Below are 14,753 nucleotides of genomic sequence, written 5' to 3'. Positions count from 1 at the left end.
TGTAAAAAAAAAAAAAGCACTGAAGTGTTAGAAAACTCTGAATCCTTATATAAAAAACATGTACATTTTCAGTTCTAATTCCAAGTATATTCTTTTGTTATGGGGCTACTTAAATAGTATTATACTATGGCTGAAACAGAAAACAATGAATACAGAGGAAAAACTGAAAAGAACTGTGCTATGGGCTTGAGAAAAAAAGAAGTAAAACACATAATGTAAACTCCATTAACAGAAAATTTCTTACCAAAAGAAAAAAAACACATGTATAATATTGTCATTTTGGAAACTCTACCAGAAAGGAAAATTAAGTCAGTATTTTTTTAAAAATTTTTAAAGATTTTATTTATTTATTTGACAGAGAGAGACAGCCAGCGAGAGGGAACACAAGCAGAGGGGAGTGGGAGAGGAAGAAGCAGGCTCCCAGCGCATCAGGGATCCCGATGCGGGGCTTGATCCCAGGACCCTGGGATCATGACCTGAGCCAAAGGCAGACGCTTAGAGAGTGAGCCACCCAGGCACCCCTAAGTCAGTATTTTTAAGAGTTCTGGATGCCAAACACTACAAAGCATTCCCCTTTAGCATCACTATGAACTTCCAATAAAGAGAAATAAAGCTTCTATCTGAGACTTCACCTGTACAGCAGTAAAATACTCTCTGGTAGTATTTCAGTACCAGGGTACAAGCAAGAAAAATACAGGAGAGGTAATCCGAGCAATCTTGACTTCCCATGAATTAAATTTGTTTTTAAGTTCAACAGAGCTTAAAATTCTCTAAAATCTGGAAAACAGTATGGCGCTTCCTCAAAAAAACAAACAAACAAAAGCAGAATTACTGTATGACCAGTAATTCCCTTTCTGGATATATACTCAAAAGAACTGAAAGCAGGGACTCCAAAAGGTATTTGTATGCCCATGCTCATAACAGCATTATTTGCATTAGCCGAAAGGTAGAAGCAGCCTGAGTGTTCACTGACAGATGCGTGGATAAACAAAATGTGGTACATACATTATTATTCAGCCTTAAAAGAGGATGAAATACTGACAAATGATACACCATGGATGAACCCTGAGGACATTATGCTATGTGAATAAGCCAGTCCAAAAGTTCAAATACTGTATGATTCCATTTATATGAGGTACCTAGAGTAGTGAAATTCACAGAGATAGAAGCAGGCTGCTAGGGGCTGGGGGACGGGGAGGGAAAAATGGGGAGTTAACTATGTTTAATAGGTAGAGTTTCAGTTTTACAAGATGAGAAAGTTTGGAGATGGATGGTGGTGATGGATGTACAACAACATGAATGTACTTAAACCCGTTAATCGGTACACTTTAAAATGGTTAAATGGTGAATTTTATGTTATGTACATTTCACCGCAATTTTAAAAAAGGAATGAACATGAATGAACCTTAAAGACATATGCTAAGTGAAATAAACAAGACACAAAAGTACAAATAGTATATGATTCTACTTATATAAGGTACCTGGAATAGTCAAATTCATAGACAAAAAAGTAGAAAAAGTGCTGCCGGGGCTGGAGAGGAGAGGGAATGGAGAGTTATTATTTAATGGGTACAGAGTTTTAGTCCGGGAAGATGAAAAAGTTCTAGAGACCAGTGGTGGTGACGGCTACACAACAACATGAGTGTTCTTAACGCCACTGAACTGTATACCTAAAAATGGTTATTTATGTTAAGAATATTTTACAATAAAAAAAAATCGATGCAATCTATTTTTCCATTTCCCTTACAGACATCAGTGCAACCAACATGAAAAAAAAAATGAAGAACTATGTGGAAAGTTTTGGAAGAAAACTGTATTATAATTAGAAAATGCAGCACTGCCCTGATAATTTTATATCCTGAATCGCACTACCAACTCTGGTCCAAGGGCTGGGAAGACAAGAAATAAATTAATCCAAACATGGATGAATGCCACCGGCTAACAGACTACCATGCCAACATAAATACCATCACAAATTCTCATTCATAGTCTCCAATGCACCAAAGACATGAATTGTCCATATCTGCACTAAGACTTGGAATGTGGCAAATAAGGAACAGATTTTAACTTTCATTTAATTTTAATTAATTAAAGTAGCCACAATAGCCATCTGGCTAATGGCTACCATATTAGATGATACAGCCAGATTCTTAAACTCTGGAATAAAGGTCTCTGGTTTGTATCGTTTATGTTTCCATTTTCCAGCAAACCAAGCCATACAGTATTCCTGTTCGTTGAATTAACTGATCCACAGAATTTGTAGATGAACACTTCTTTTTTCTAGAAGGCTTTCCTTTCAAAAGCATGTCATGTTTTAAGAGTCACTTACTGGAGGATAAAAGCATAAGCATAAAAAAAGCCCAGATTTTCAGACAAGTCAGGTCAATAACCGCAATTGCTAAAAGAAAAACCAAAGACCCTAGGTTTTTAGAACTAGGCTAAAGAACCAAGAAATTCCGGAGAGGAAGATTATTAAGAAAGAAATCTGAAGCTGAAATTCCATGACCCACGGCTTTCCTGACAGGATATTTAGAAGAAAATTCCCAAGGGTATGTGACAAACCAAACATGACAATGTCAACTTAGTCCATCAGAGCATGATTTCATATGACATATGCTTTTTATGATTTCATCATTCCTTTTCAGTTTCCAGACTTAACTATAAAATTTTTGAGCTAATCTCTGACCCACAGATTGTCTCTATAAAAGTAGTCTCCTTATAATCTAAGTTACAAACTTAGAACAAATGTGTAGCATAATTCATTAGCTGTATAAAGAGACAGTCTTTCCTTCTATAGCTTTCTACACTATCTACTCGTTTGGGTTACCAGAAGCGGACAAAGTATTCAGAACAGTTCACTGTTAGATAGGCTTCCTTTAAGATCTGTCTCAAAATAACCTGCTTTATTTTAAAACATTTTGGGTATCAGTGATACCCGCCTATCACATAAATCAAAACCATGGCTGTAGGTTGCTTCCAAGAATTTTGTCAGAAAAAGTTTCGAGTAATGAATATAGATTCTTCGGCAAATGGCTGTTCTATATAAATATTAGAGAAAGAGAAAAGATGCTAACTCATAGCATGGACTAAACTGTATCTAAATTATATACCCTTAAACCAAATCTATTGTCACCAGGTCATCAGAGCTCTACTAAATGACGTTAAGATTAGTAAAGAGTGTTGGAGGGAAGTGATACATTTTTTTCAAAATGTATATTCTTCAAAATGGTTTTCAAACAAACCAAGCAAACTCGTTCCTTAACAACAAACTTGAAATTAAAACACTATGCCTGTTACTACACTAAAATAGACTTCCAGTCTGTACCTAGTGACTACTTTGAGAAAGCCTTTTTGAGTCAGAAAGTTCCTCTCCCTTCCTGTACCCAAGTCTTTCAAAGAATAAAATGAGGACAATATAAATTTATCTCACAATGGTTGTGTTTTTTTCCCCTAAAGGTTTTAATTATTTATTTGAAAAGAGTGAGAGAGAGCACAAGTGGGAGGGAGAGGGAGAAGCAGACTCCCTGCTGAGCAGGGAGCCCGTCAAGGGACTTGATCCCAGGACCCTGAGATCATGACCTGAGCTGAAGGCAGGCACTTAACGGATTGAGCCACCCAGATGCCCCTCATAAAGGTTGCTTTTTTAAAAAAGGATGGAAAGACTGAAAACAGAACATCACAGAGGCTGCATAATATTATTTTCAGCTACCCGTGGGTATGGTAGAGAGAGGCAGCAAAAATAAATGAAATTCATAAAAACGAATTTGAGATATCCAACTATCCCTTCAGAGATGCCTACAAGTAACTATTCATTCAACACACATTTTTTTTAAGACTTTATTTATTTCTGAGAGAGAGAGAGCACAAGCAGGGGAAGGAGCAGTGGGAGAGGGACAAGCAGACTGAGCACAGAGCCTGATGTGAGGCCCTGAGATCATGACATGAGCAGAAACCAAGAGTCAAACACTTAACCCACTAAGCCGCTACCCAGGTACCCCTCAACACACATTTTTAAGAACCTGTGTGTCGGGCATCTTGATCACTGCTTTCTTAATAACCATTAAATTATTCCTTCAACTGTATCATATAAACAAATAAAATGACTCTACAGTCTAGCAGGGGGAACAAAATAGATTTTTGAAAAGGTAAAAAAAATTACAAATGCAGTTATGTAAAGTGCTCCAGGTGTTCAGTGGAGGCAGAAATGATTTTCATTTGAAGAGAATCAGTTAAGACTTCAAGGAGAAAGAACTTAGGCTGGGCTTTGAAAAGATGGGTTAGTTTCTTCATTTGAAGACTGGGAAAGAGTAAAAGCACAGAGGTATGAAAAAATTAAAGAAATAACAAAATTGGACAGAGGAAGCACTCCCTACCACCTCCACTCTCCCTCCCCACCATAACCATTTGCTTACTATGGGAAACACTACAGCTGTATGAATGCTGATGGGAAGGACCCAGTAGAGGGAGTCTGAAGATGCTACTGACAGACAGGATAACCAAAAGATCAAGGTGCCTAAGAATTCAGAAAAGGAGATGCAGAGCACCCAGACCTAAGAGGAGAAGGGAGACGCGGTTGGCTACACCTATGCTGAAGTTTTACCAAATCAGAGGTGAAGGGCTGATGGTACAGTGTATTTAAGAAAATTACTAGAATGATAGATCTTGTAATCCAAATTAGACAGAAGTAAAGATAAGACCTAATGAAGAAACAATAGGAGCCAGTCAACTGAATACGGTTTTGATGAAATTCAAGAACTAATTCAGGGATTTGTTTAACACATTTGTTTGCCCACAGGTCTCTTCCAAAAATCCACTAAAATCGAAGTAAAGAGATTTTTAAAAATTGGGGGGGGGGGGGGGAGTGCCAAAAAGGACAAAAAGAATGGAAACATGACTGATATCAACAAAACTGTGAAAATTAGAATGCTAATAGAGGAGTTAACGGTCTTAGCAGGTCTGAAAAAGTTGAAGGAAGGACAGGATGAGAAAGCGGAAGCCAAGGGTGCAAAATGATTCACTCTGCGAAATCCCAGTTACGCTCATGAATTTAAAGTACCAGGTACATCTGAAGGCAGAGGCACAGGAGGAACAAAAACACAAAGGAGTGGGTTCAAAATCTGTATAAGCAGTTACACTGAGACTTTCCTCCTGAGTGGCCAGGGTACTATCCTCCCACCATCACAGAAGACTCAAGATTTACTTTGGAAAGATTGACACAGAGGGACTCTGGACTGTTGGCCAAAAGACTCACCTAAGGACAAGAATACCATACTGAAAATAGATTAAATTAAAGCCTACAAATTAGTGGTAAGATCCATCCCCTGGTTCATTCTCTCACCTGCCACTGGCAGCCCCATTTATGTCCAGAAGATTGCTCTCAGGGGCGCCTGGGTGGCACAGCAGTTAAGCGTCTGCCTTCGGCTCAGGGCATGATCCCGGCGTTATGGGATCGAGCCCCACATCAGGCTCCTCCGCTATGAGCCTGCTTCTTCCTCTCCAACTCCCCCTGCTTGTGTTCCTTCTCTCGCTGGCTGTCTATCAAATAAATAAATAAAATCTTAAAAAAAAAAAAAAAAAAAACAACAACCCCCCAGAAGATTGCTCTCAGGATAAAAGTGGTCCAAGAAAAAAAGACCAACAGAAATACGAGAAGGGGGGCGCCTGGGTGGCTCATGGGCGCCTGGGTGGCTCAGTTGTTAAACGTCTGCCTTCGGCTCAGAGCGTGATCCCGGCATTCTGGGATCAAGCCCCACATCGGGCTCCTCCGCTGGAAGCCTGCTTCTTCCTCTCCCACTCCCCCTGCTTGTGTTCCCTATCTCGCTGGCTGTCTCTATCTCTGTCAAATAAATACATAAAATCTTTAAAAAAGAAAAAAAAAATACGAGAAGGGGTAAAGGTTCCCTTCTCAACTAGCCATCAAATGGGGGAGCAATCCAAGAAAAGATCATGGGATCCAGGATTCAATGCATCTGACATAAGAAAGAGAATGTAATTCCCTAGGAGTGTTGAACAGAGACCCCAGGACAATAATTATTCAAGAAATCTAGAGAATAACAAGGTCAGACTGGAGAAGGAAGATGGAGAACTCTAGGGAGAGGTTTCCTTCTACCAAAAAAAATAGGAAAGAGATTACCAATCTGAACATACTAAGAGGATATTTATATACTCACAGAGAATTTTGAACAAATTAAAGATATACAGAAAATGAAGCAAATGTGAAAAAAAAAAAGAGAAAAAGGTAATGACTACCACCAGAAAAAAAAAGTTGCACAAAAAAGGAAAAATCACCACGTTATATATACTACGCGGCTCACAATGTACCTTGTGTGTATTTAACCAAAACTGATATAACTATGTTAGAGAGATGCAACAGAAGAAAAGGTGGAGGGAGCCTAAATCCTCATCTTTCATAGAAGAAAGTCTAAACATAACTGCTCTTTTACATCCTAGGCCTTCTTCTTGTAGTTTCCATTTTATAACTTTTTAAAGTTTTAAAAGTCTCTTTTAAAATATTTTAAGTTTAGGGATGCCTGGGTGGCTCAGTTGATTAAGTGTCTCTCTTCGGCTCAGGTCATGATCCCAGAGTCCTGGGATCAAGTCCCACATCCGGCTCCCTGCTCAGTGGGGAGCCTGCTTCTCCCTCTCCCTGCTGCTCTCCGTGCTTGTGTGCGGTCTCTCGTTTTCTCTCTCTCTGGCAAATAAATAAATAAAATCTTTAATAAATAAATAAATAAACAAAATAAAATATTTTAAGTTTAAAAAATGTAACTATGTAATTTTTTTTTAATTGAGAGAGGGAGCGTGTGACTGAGAGGTTGAGGGGCTAGGAGAGAGAGAACCTTAAGCAGGCTCCACACCCAGGGCAGAGCCCCACACAGGGGCTGGATCTCATGACCCTGAGATCATGACTTGAGCCGAAATCAAGAGCCAGATGCTTAACCAACCGAGCCACCCAAGAGCCCCAGAACTTTTTAATTTTGATAGAAATTAAAATTATAGATTTCAAAAAACACCTACTATATGAGGTTACTTGAATCCTTAAGCCAGAAAACTGGAAGAGTAGGTTGTGATCAGAGTAGATATGTGAGTTAATGATGTGGGAGGCTGGTGACTTTTTTTTAAAGTAGGCTCCAAACCCAGAGTGGAGCCCCATGTGGAGCCCAACGTGGGTTTTTTTTTTTTTTTTTTAAGATTTTATTTATTTATTTGACAGAGACAGAGACAGCCAGCGAGAGAAGGAACACAAGCAGGGGGAGTGGGAGAGGAAGAAGCAAGCTCATAGCTGAGGAGCCTGATGTGAGGCTCGATCCCGTAACACCGGGATCACGCCCTGAGCCGAAGGCAGCTGTGCCACCCAAGCGCCCCCCAACGTGGGTTTTAAACTCATGACCCTGAGATAAAGACCTGACCTTAACCAACTGAGCCAGTCAGGCACCCCTGCTTTTATTTTAAGTAAACTCTATACCAACATGGGTCTTCGACTCACGCCTGCAAGATAAAGAGCCATGTACTCTACCAACTGAGCCAGACAGGCACCCCAGGCTGGTGACTTTTAATATTGACAAGATTCAGGGTGTGACTGTGTGACCATGTGGCTGAGTTAGTGACTTGAGGGGATGGTGACTTTTTAGTAATGAAAAGCTCCAAGATGTGACAGTGTGACCATGTGGCTGAGAAAAGGAAGTAAAGGAATTAAGGGGCTGAAATGTCAGCTAAACTGTGAATCCTGATGCTGAAGTTGCCTAAAAATGATGTGGGAATGTGCTAGATGTTTTCCAGGTTCACTTTTCCACCCTTCCCTACTGCTCTTTGCCCCAGTATGCTGACCTATATGGACTGTATCAACAGGTTCTGGTGTCCCCTAGCTTTTGGTTGGGTTTGCCCAAAGAAGAATCCCAGGAGTTTAGGGGAAGAAGGTCAATATATTTATTCCTCCAGCCCCCACCCTGAAAAATCACCTCCTGATGATTGTGTCCCTTCAAATGAAAACTGCCACTCTTTTCAAGGCAGCATAACTCCACACTTTCCTACAGAGTTCAAGTAACCACTCCCTCTCCTATTCCTTCCTGCCTATGGATGTTATCAACTTGGCTACAGGCTCCTACACTATCTCTTGTGGTACCACATTATACCAGCATCTTCATAAACAATACTTTTATAAAATAAACCCTCCTTGAATTATTCTATTACAAGTGTGCCATCTGTTCCTGTTGGGACCCTTACTGTAAGCAGTAATAACTGATGGAAGGTTGTAACAGAGAGTAGTGGAAAGTAAGAAGAGTGACTACCATTTAAATGACAATTACTAACATATTTTAAACTCTGGGTTCCTAGAACTTTTCTAAGCTCTTTACAAATATTAACTCACTGAGTCATCACAAATATGCTATGTGGCAAGAAGAGATTTTTGTCTGGTTCATTTCCATATACCAAAGCCTAGCACAGTTGCTGGTACATGGCAGGCACTCAAATATTAATTTAAAATACACACATAACCAAGTTTAGTAGGGAAGAGATGACTTTCAGTATGATGTATGAGATTTCTAACTCCCCCCAAAATAAACACTAAATAAGAGCATATGTGAATTATTTTCTTGTGCGGCCTACAGTGAGTCTTATTCCTTTATCTTTTCCCACGACGTTATCCAGAACTTGGGGTCCCCAAAATTTTAAACGTAACATCTAAAGCCAAAGTTGCAAAATTTTAAATAGTACGCACCTGCAGCCCAGAGGCTCATTTAAAAGGGCAGAGCACCTTTAAGTATCAGTTATTGGTTTTAAAAAAAGAACGGGGAAAGAGTAAACTTTAAAAATATGCTTGGGAATATAAAATGCAAAAATAAGAAAGGTAAAGTCAGCAAGATCACCAAGTATACACACACACACACACACACACACACACACACACAGAACTAAAGCACAGAAAAAGTGAGTGTAAAATTTAGAGGAAAGTAAAACACGTGAATCAAAGAAGACAGAGATATAATAGGTCTAACAGGTTGAAATTAACCCCCTAACTGGATGTTCACACAATCATATGGAATAATCAAGGCAGCTATGCTACCAATATTTTATAAAGAACCTAAAGTCAGGGGAAAAAACAAGGTTAGAGAACAAATATGCAGCAAGATGTGAACTGCAAGGATTTTCTGAAACCAGAACTGGTATTTTCTTCTTTACATCACGTTGTACTCCAAAACACGGCGGAAATTCACGTGTTAAAAGAATCTAGAAACCTGAGAAGTTTCGAGAATAGTAAGACTCAAACTATCATTGTTACCTAGCGAAAAATCAGTAAGACAGAGTGAGGTGCAAGGCTACGACTGGGATGGAATTGTCAGACGCCAACACTGGGACACCGAGAGGAGACGGATAAAAGCATCCGTAAGTGAAGATGGAGAAAGACTGGGATTGGATTTGATTGAAGGAAGACTAAACAGAAAAGCAGGGCCTAAGAAGCAAGTAGCAAGCGTAAAACTTAAACAGGACCAGATCGATGCCACGAGCGAGTACGGGACCCACAAATCAGATTGTACGGTGTGGGGAAGGGGCCAGTTCACGACCGACCAGCTGCGACTAGTTTCCGAAAAGCGGCGTAAATGTAGCCTCGCAGCCCCACCCCGCGGCAGCAGCTCCTCCCTAAGGAGCATCTCACGAGGCCAACCGCCGGGCTCAGGCTCCAGCTCGAGCCTAGGTCCCACCCCGCCCTTGTCCCGCGGCGCAGAACGGCCTCTCTGGGCCCCTCACCGAACGCTGCAGCTCCCCAAGCCAAAACGAGGCGCGCTCCTTTCCGCTGGGATCTGGGTCGTGGTAAAGCGCCTGCACTGCCTGGTATACGAGCTGCAAAGTCGGCTTTGCCCCTTCCATGGTGGTGGCAGTGGTAGCGGCAGCGACGGCTCTGGCTGTTCTCCCGAGGCTTCTCCGATTGCTCCGCCTTCAAGCTTCCTCACTGTGTCGGCCACGGCCGCTCCCTGACTGGCGCCATCTCCTCTTTGGCCGTTACCAGGGCAGAGGGGTTCCCGTGGAAGTTGCCCCCTCGGAAACAGAGGTTAGATTGTATTCGGGTTCCTGGTTTTTTTTCCAATCCTCCCACTAGACTCCAGACTTCTGAGTTCAGACGCCGATACTCGCCTCTTCACCCACCGAATTGCCCTCAGAGGTCTATCCCCGCGCCACACAAACCACGCAGTGTACCTAAGCCGCGTTAACCCGGACCGGAAGCCGCAGCACCGATACCTTTGGCACACTTCCGCCCGGTGCAGCGCAAACGGACTCCTTCCCGGCACGCCTCCTCCTGTCTCCCCGCCCCCTCCCGGAAGTGGCTCTCCCGGGGCCAGGAGCTAGGAAGAGGCAGTCAGATGTGGTTCTCTCAGTTACTTGCGTGTGACCGAAGCTATAGCACCGATGTGTGTTCCATACCTGAGCCGCTCTTCTTTCCCTGCAGTAGGTCCGGGTCTTTCCAACTTCCCTTCGGACTTCTCCATCCCTATCCAGGGAATCCTTTCTGACGCCCGTGGACAAGGCGCCTCAATTCAACCATCCGAGCAGTGTCCACCGTACTGGAAATGCAAAGATGACTGAAGACAGGGTTTCTACGCTGACTCTGGTGGATGAGACAGACATGTAATCAAGTAATGTTGTACAAAACTAAAATATGTGCCACACTGAGATGAATCCAAAATGCGTACAATCGCTGCTCAGCCCCTTGTCTACTAAGTTCTTAACCCAAAAAGGTATTTCATTCTATCGCTCAGGACACTCTGAACTCCATAGGATTTGCATATATCTTTAGGGTCATTTCCACGTGAATTTTTGTGTATATCTTTCTTTCCGAAACAAAAATCAATGGTCTAAGAATTCTCAATTCACAGAAGAAAATAGGAATCTTGGAATCTGCACTCTGAAGAAATTTTGGACAAAAGGTAGCAGTATGTTAGATTTCCCGACATTGCTGCTAGTCCTTCGCAATAATAAATACATTACTTGATGAACGCTTACAATGTGTAAAGCTCTGTAGTTAAAAGATATGATTTAATCCTTCTGACAGCTACGCCAACTCAATCCCCATTTTATAAAATAAGAAATAGGTAATGTACTTTGGCTTACACAGTTCTTTAAATCAGTTTCACACCACAAAGCCTGTAAATAATACAATTCCTATCAGTCTGTGTATTCGTTTCCGAATTGTTATTGTCAACAGATTTGAATAGCCAATATCATAATGAAAACAGTGTTACTGCACAGAGTTGATCTCATTTCAGACAAAAGAAACTTGATATTCTGGCAACCCAATTCATCGATTCATTCAAAAAAAATTAGTAAGACCATTTTGGTCTCTGCCCTCATGGAGTTTATAGTCTAATTGCAAAGAAAGACAATTCAATACAGTTTTAAAGTTCTGTGAATATTCACAAGCTAAAGAATGATGTTGGACCTACCTTGCACATAAATGGAAAAATAAATCCCAGAACCTAAATGTAAGAGCTAAACTATAAGACGCTTCGAAGAAAATAGGACTGTATCTTCATGATCTTGGATTAGGCAATAGTTTCTTAGATATGGCACCAAAAGTACAAAAACAAAAAGAAAAATAGATAAATTGGACTTCATCAAAACTAAAAACTTTTGTGTGTCATCGGGCATGATTAAGAAAGTGAAATGACAGGGGCGCCTGGGTGGCACAGCGGTTAAGCGGCTGCCTTTGGCTCAGGGCGTGGTCCCTGCGTTGTGGGATCGAGCCCCCACATCAGGCTCCTCTGCTATGAGCCTGCTTCTTCCTCTCCCACTCCCCCTGCCTGTGTTCCCTCTCTCGCTGGCTCTCTCTATCTCTGTCGAATAAATAAATAAAATCTTTAAAAAAAAAAAAGTGAAATGACAATCCATAAAATGAAAGAAAATTTTTGCAAGTCATGTATCTAAAGGATTAGCATCCATAATGTATAAGGAACTTTTACAATTTAACAATGAAAGACAATTCAAATTTTTAAATAGACAAAAGATTTAAATAGATATTTCTCCAAAGAAGATATACAAATTCATATGCAAATATGCTCAACATCATTAATCATCAGGGAAATGCAATTCGAAACCATAATGAGATACCACTTCACACTCCCTAAAATGGCTAAAAAAGAGGGCACGTATTGCATGGAGCACTGGGTGTTATACACAAACAATGAATCATGGAACACTACATCAAAAACTAATAATGTACTGTATGGTGACTAACATATCATAATAAAAAAATAATTTAGAAAAACAAGAAATAAAATGGCTTAAAAAAAAAGACATTAGGTGTTGGTGAGGATGTACAAAGACTGAAACCCTCACACACTGCTGGTAGGATCATAAAATGGTGCAGCTGTTTTGGGTAACAGTCTGGCAATTCTTCAAAAGGTTAAAGTTACCATATGACCCAGCAGTTCCACTCCTAGGTGTATACCCATGAGAATGAAAACGTAAGTCCATACAGACACTTGTACATGAATGTTCATAGCAGCATTGTTTATAATAGCCAAAAAGTGAAAACAGCCCTAAGCCTTCCAAATGGTAAATGAATAAACAAAATGTGATATATCCATATGATAGGATATTAAATATTAAAGGAAAGAAGTACCCATCTGCAAGCCAAGGAGAGAGGCCTCAGGAAAACTTGCTCCACCAACACATTGATCTGGCGCTTCCAGCCTTCAGAACTAAGAGAAAATAAATTCATGTTATTTTAATTAATTAAAAAAATAAAGGAATGAAGTACTGATACATGCTACAATGTGGATGAACCTTGAAAACATGCTAAGTGAAAGCAGCCAGACCCCCCCCCAAATGGCCATATATTATATGATTTCATTAATTTGAAATACCAGAATAGGCAAATCTCTACAGACAGAAAATAGATTAGTGGTTGCCAGGGGGAGGGAAAGTAGGGAGAGATGGAATATTCTGGAATTAGTAGTGATGGTTGCACAACTTTGTGAATATAAAAACCATTTAATACGTCTTTAGGATGAATGTTATGGTATGTGAATTATATTTCAATAAAATCATTATTTTAAAAAGTTTTGTGATTAGAATTTTTAAAATACCACATAAATGTTTGGCCGATATTTGCAAAATCAACCAACCAAGCCCCCCATAGTGTTCTATTCCTCTTCATGTCCTCAAACCCTTGTCTAATATATAGTGGGTATATAGTAAATGTTTTAAATAACTTCTCTCCTAGCTCTTTAGTCAGATAAATCAATCTAGTTGCAACACTAAGTGGCTGGGGGTGGGGGGCAAAAGCAGAAATAAGAAACTTGGGACGCCTGGGTGACTCAGTCGATTAAGCGTGTCTTTGGCTTAGGTCATGATCCTGGGGTCCTGGGGTCCTGGGATCGAGCCCCCCCCCGAACCCCCACATCTGCTCTGCACTCGGAGGGGAGTCTGCTGCTCACTGTCCCTCTGCCACTCCCTCTGATAAAATCTTGAAAAAAAAAAAAAAAGAAACTTGTAATAATCCTGGCGAAATGTGGTGGCCTAGAGTGACACAGCAGTGCTGATAGAGATATGGATATTTAAGGTGAATTGAGGAAGAAGTTTGGTATGGTGATTGAGCTGTCAGTTGTGATGACAGGAAAGAGAAACCAGGCTTCTGAGTATGGAACCCAGAAGAAGAAACAGCTTTTGTGGTAATGGGGAGGGGTGCAAGGGTGAAGATAATGAGTTTAGTGTTAGCTATGTTGCGCACTGTGGCATTTATGAATGAGCCGAGGCCAGCACATTGTAGCACGTGTGAGACTGAGGGCAGGGACTGGGTTGAAGATACAGATTTGAGAGTCATCATTATATATAGGTGGTGGGTGAAGACAAGGAAATGGTTGAGATGAGCCAGGGGGAAGGGGGCCTAAGGCAGGGCCCTACAGATAAACACTGAAGGATTGGCAAGGGAGTAGAGGCTAGGAAGGAATAGCCGGAGAGGAAAGTGGAGAACCAGGAGAATGTACTACAAAGGGATCCACTTTGAAGCAGCATCAAATGCTCCAGGGAGGTCAAATACCATTAAAATAATAAATCTGAAATAAAATTTTAGAAATATTTTAAATACCTGGGGCACCTGGCTGGCTCCGTTGATAGAGCACATGACTCTTGATTTGAGGGTTGTAAGTTTGAGCCCCGTGTTGGGTATAGAGATTACTGAAAAATAAAATCTTAAAAAAGAGAGAGAGAGAGAGAAATATTTGAAACACCAAAAGCTCTACAACTTCAGTCCTAAGGCAAGATGGCCACCCTAGGAACACTGAACTCTGATGCAAAGTTCCATGGGCCTGACCCCACTCCCAAAAAAAGGTCCTCACTTCTTCTTCCTCCAACCAAAGAAATATGTTTTCTTTAAGCAAGAAGGTGTTTTTCTGAAGGGAAGAAGGAAAGAGAGGATGTTTCTTTTACACGCTAGTGGTGAGCTTACCCAAGGTGGAATATCGTATGTCAATAAACAAGTTCCTCTCTACTTCCAGACAGGCGCTGCCATGGGGACATCCAGGAAAGCTTAGCTCTGCCCTGGGTTGGTGCTTGTGACTTGTGGTGAACTTCAGTTACACTAAGCATAGGTCGCGGCCCCATCCAGTTCTCCTTAGTTCTCTCATCCCCTGATCCCTACTCCAAACCCCAGGGTGAGGTGAGCCACTAAACTCTGGGGATAAGTCATAAACATAGCGTGGCAGTGGCCAGTGGTTTCCCCCCAGTACCTATTCTTTTCTTGTTTGGGTTGTTCAACC

The 14,753-nt window shown here is 41.0% G+C and overlaps 1 protein-coding gene across 1 annotated transcript in view; it reads right to left on the bottom strand.

Moving 5' to 3' along the window:
- TNPO3 (transportin 3) overlaps nt 1-10,245 on the bottom strand; it is an 81,994-nt gene extending 71,749 nt beyond the window's left edge. Inside the window, 1 exon segment of the mRNA XM_045792680.2 lies at nt 9,748-10,245. Within this exon segment, the coding sequence (XP_045648636.2) occupies nt 9,748-9,867 (120 nt within the window). The 5' untranslated portion in view covers nt 9,868-10,245.
- Between the last annotated feature and the right edge of the window lie 4,508 nt (nt 10,246-14,753).

The sequence above is a fragment of the Ursus americanus genome, chromosome 3 (assembly GCF_024610735.1).
Source record: "Ursus americanus isolate L20-20 chromosome 3, mUrsAme1.1.p, whole genome shotgun sequence".
NCBI lineage: Eukaryota > Metazoa > Chordata > Mammalia > Carnivora > Ursidae > Ursus > Ursus americanus.
This window is presented reverse-complemented; position numbering and strand designations above follow the sequence as displayed.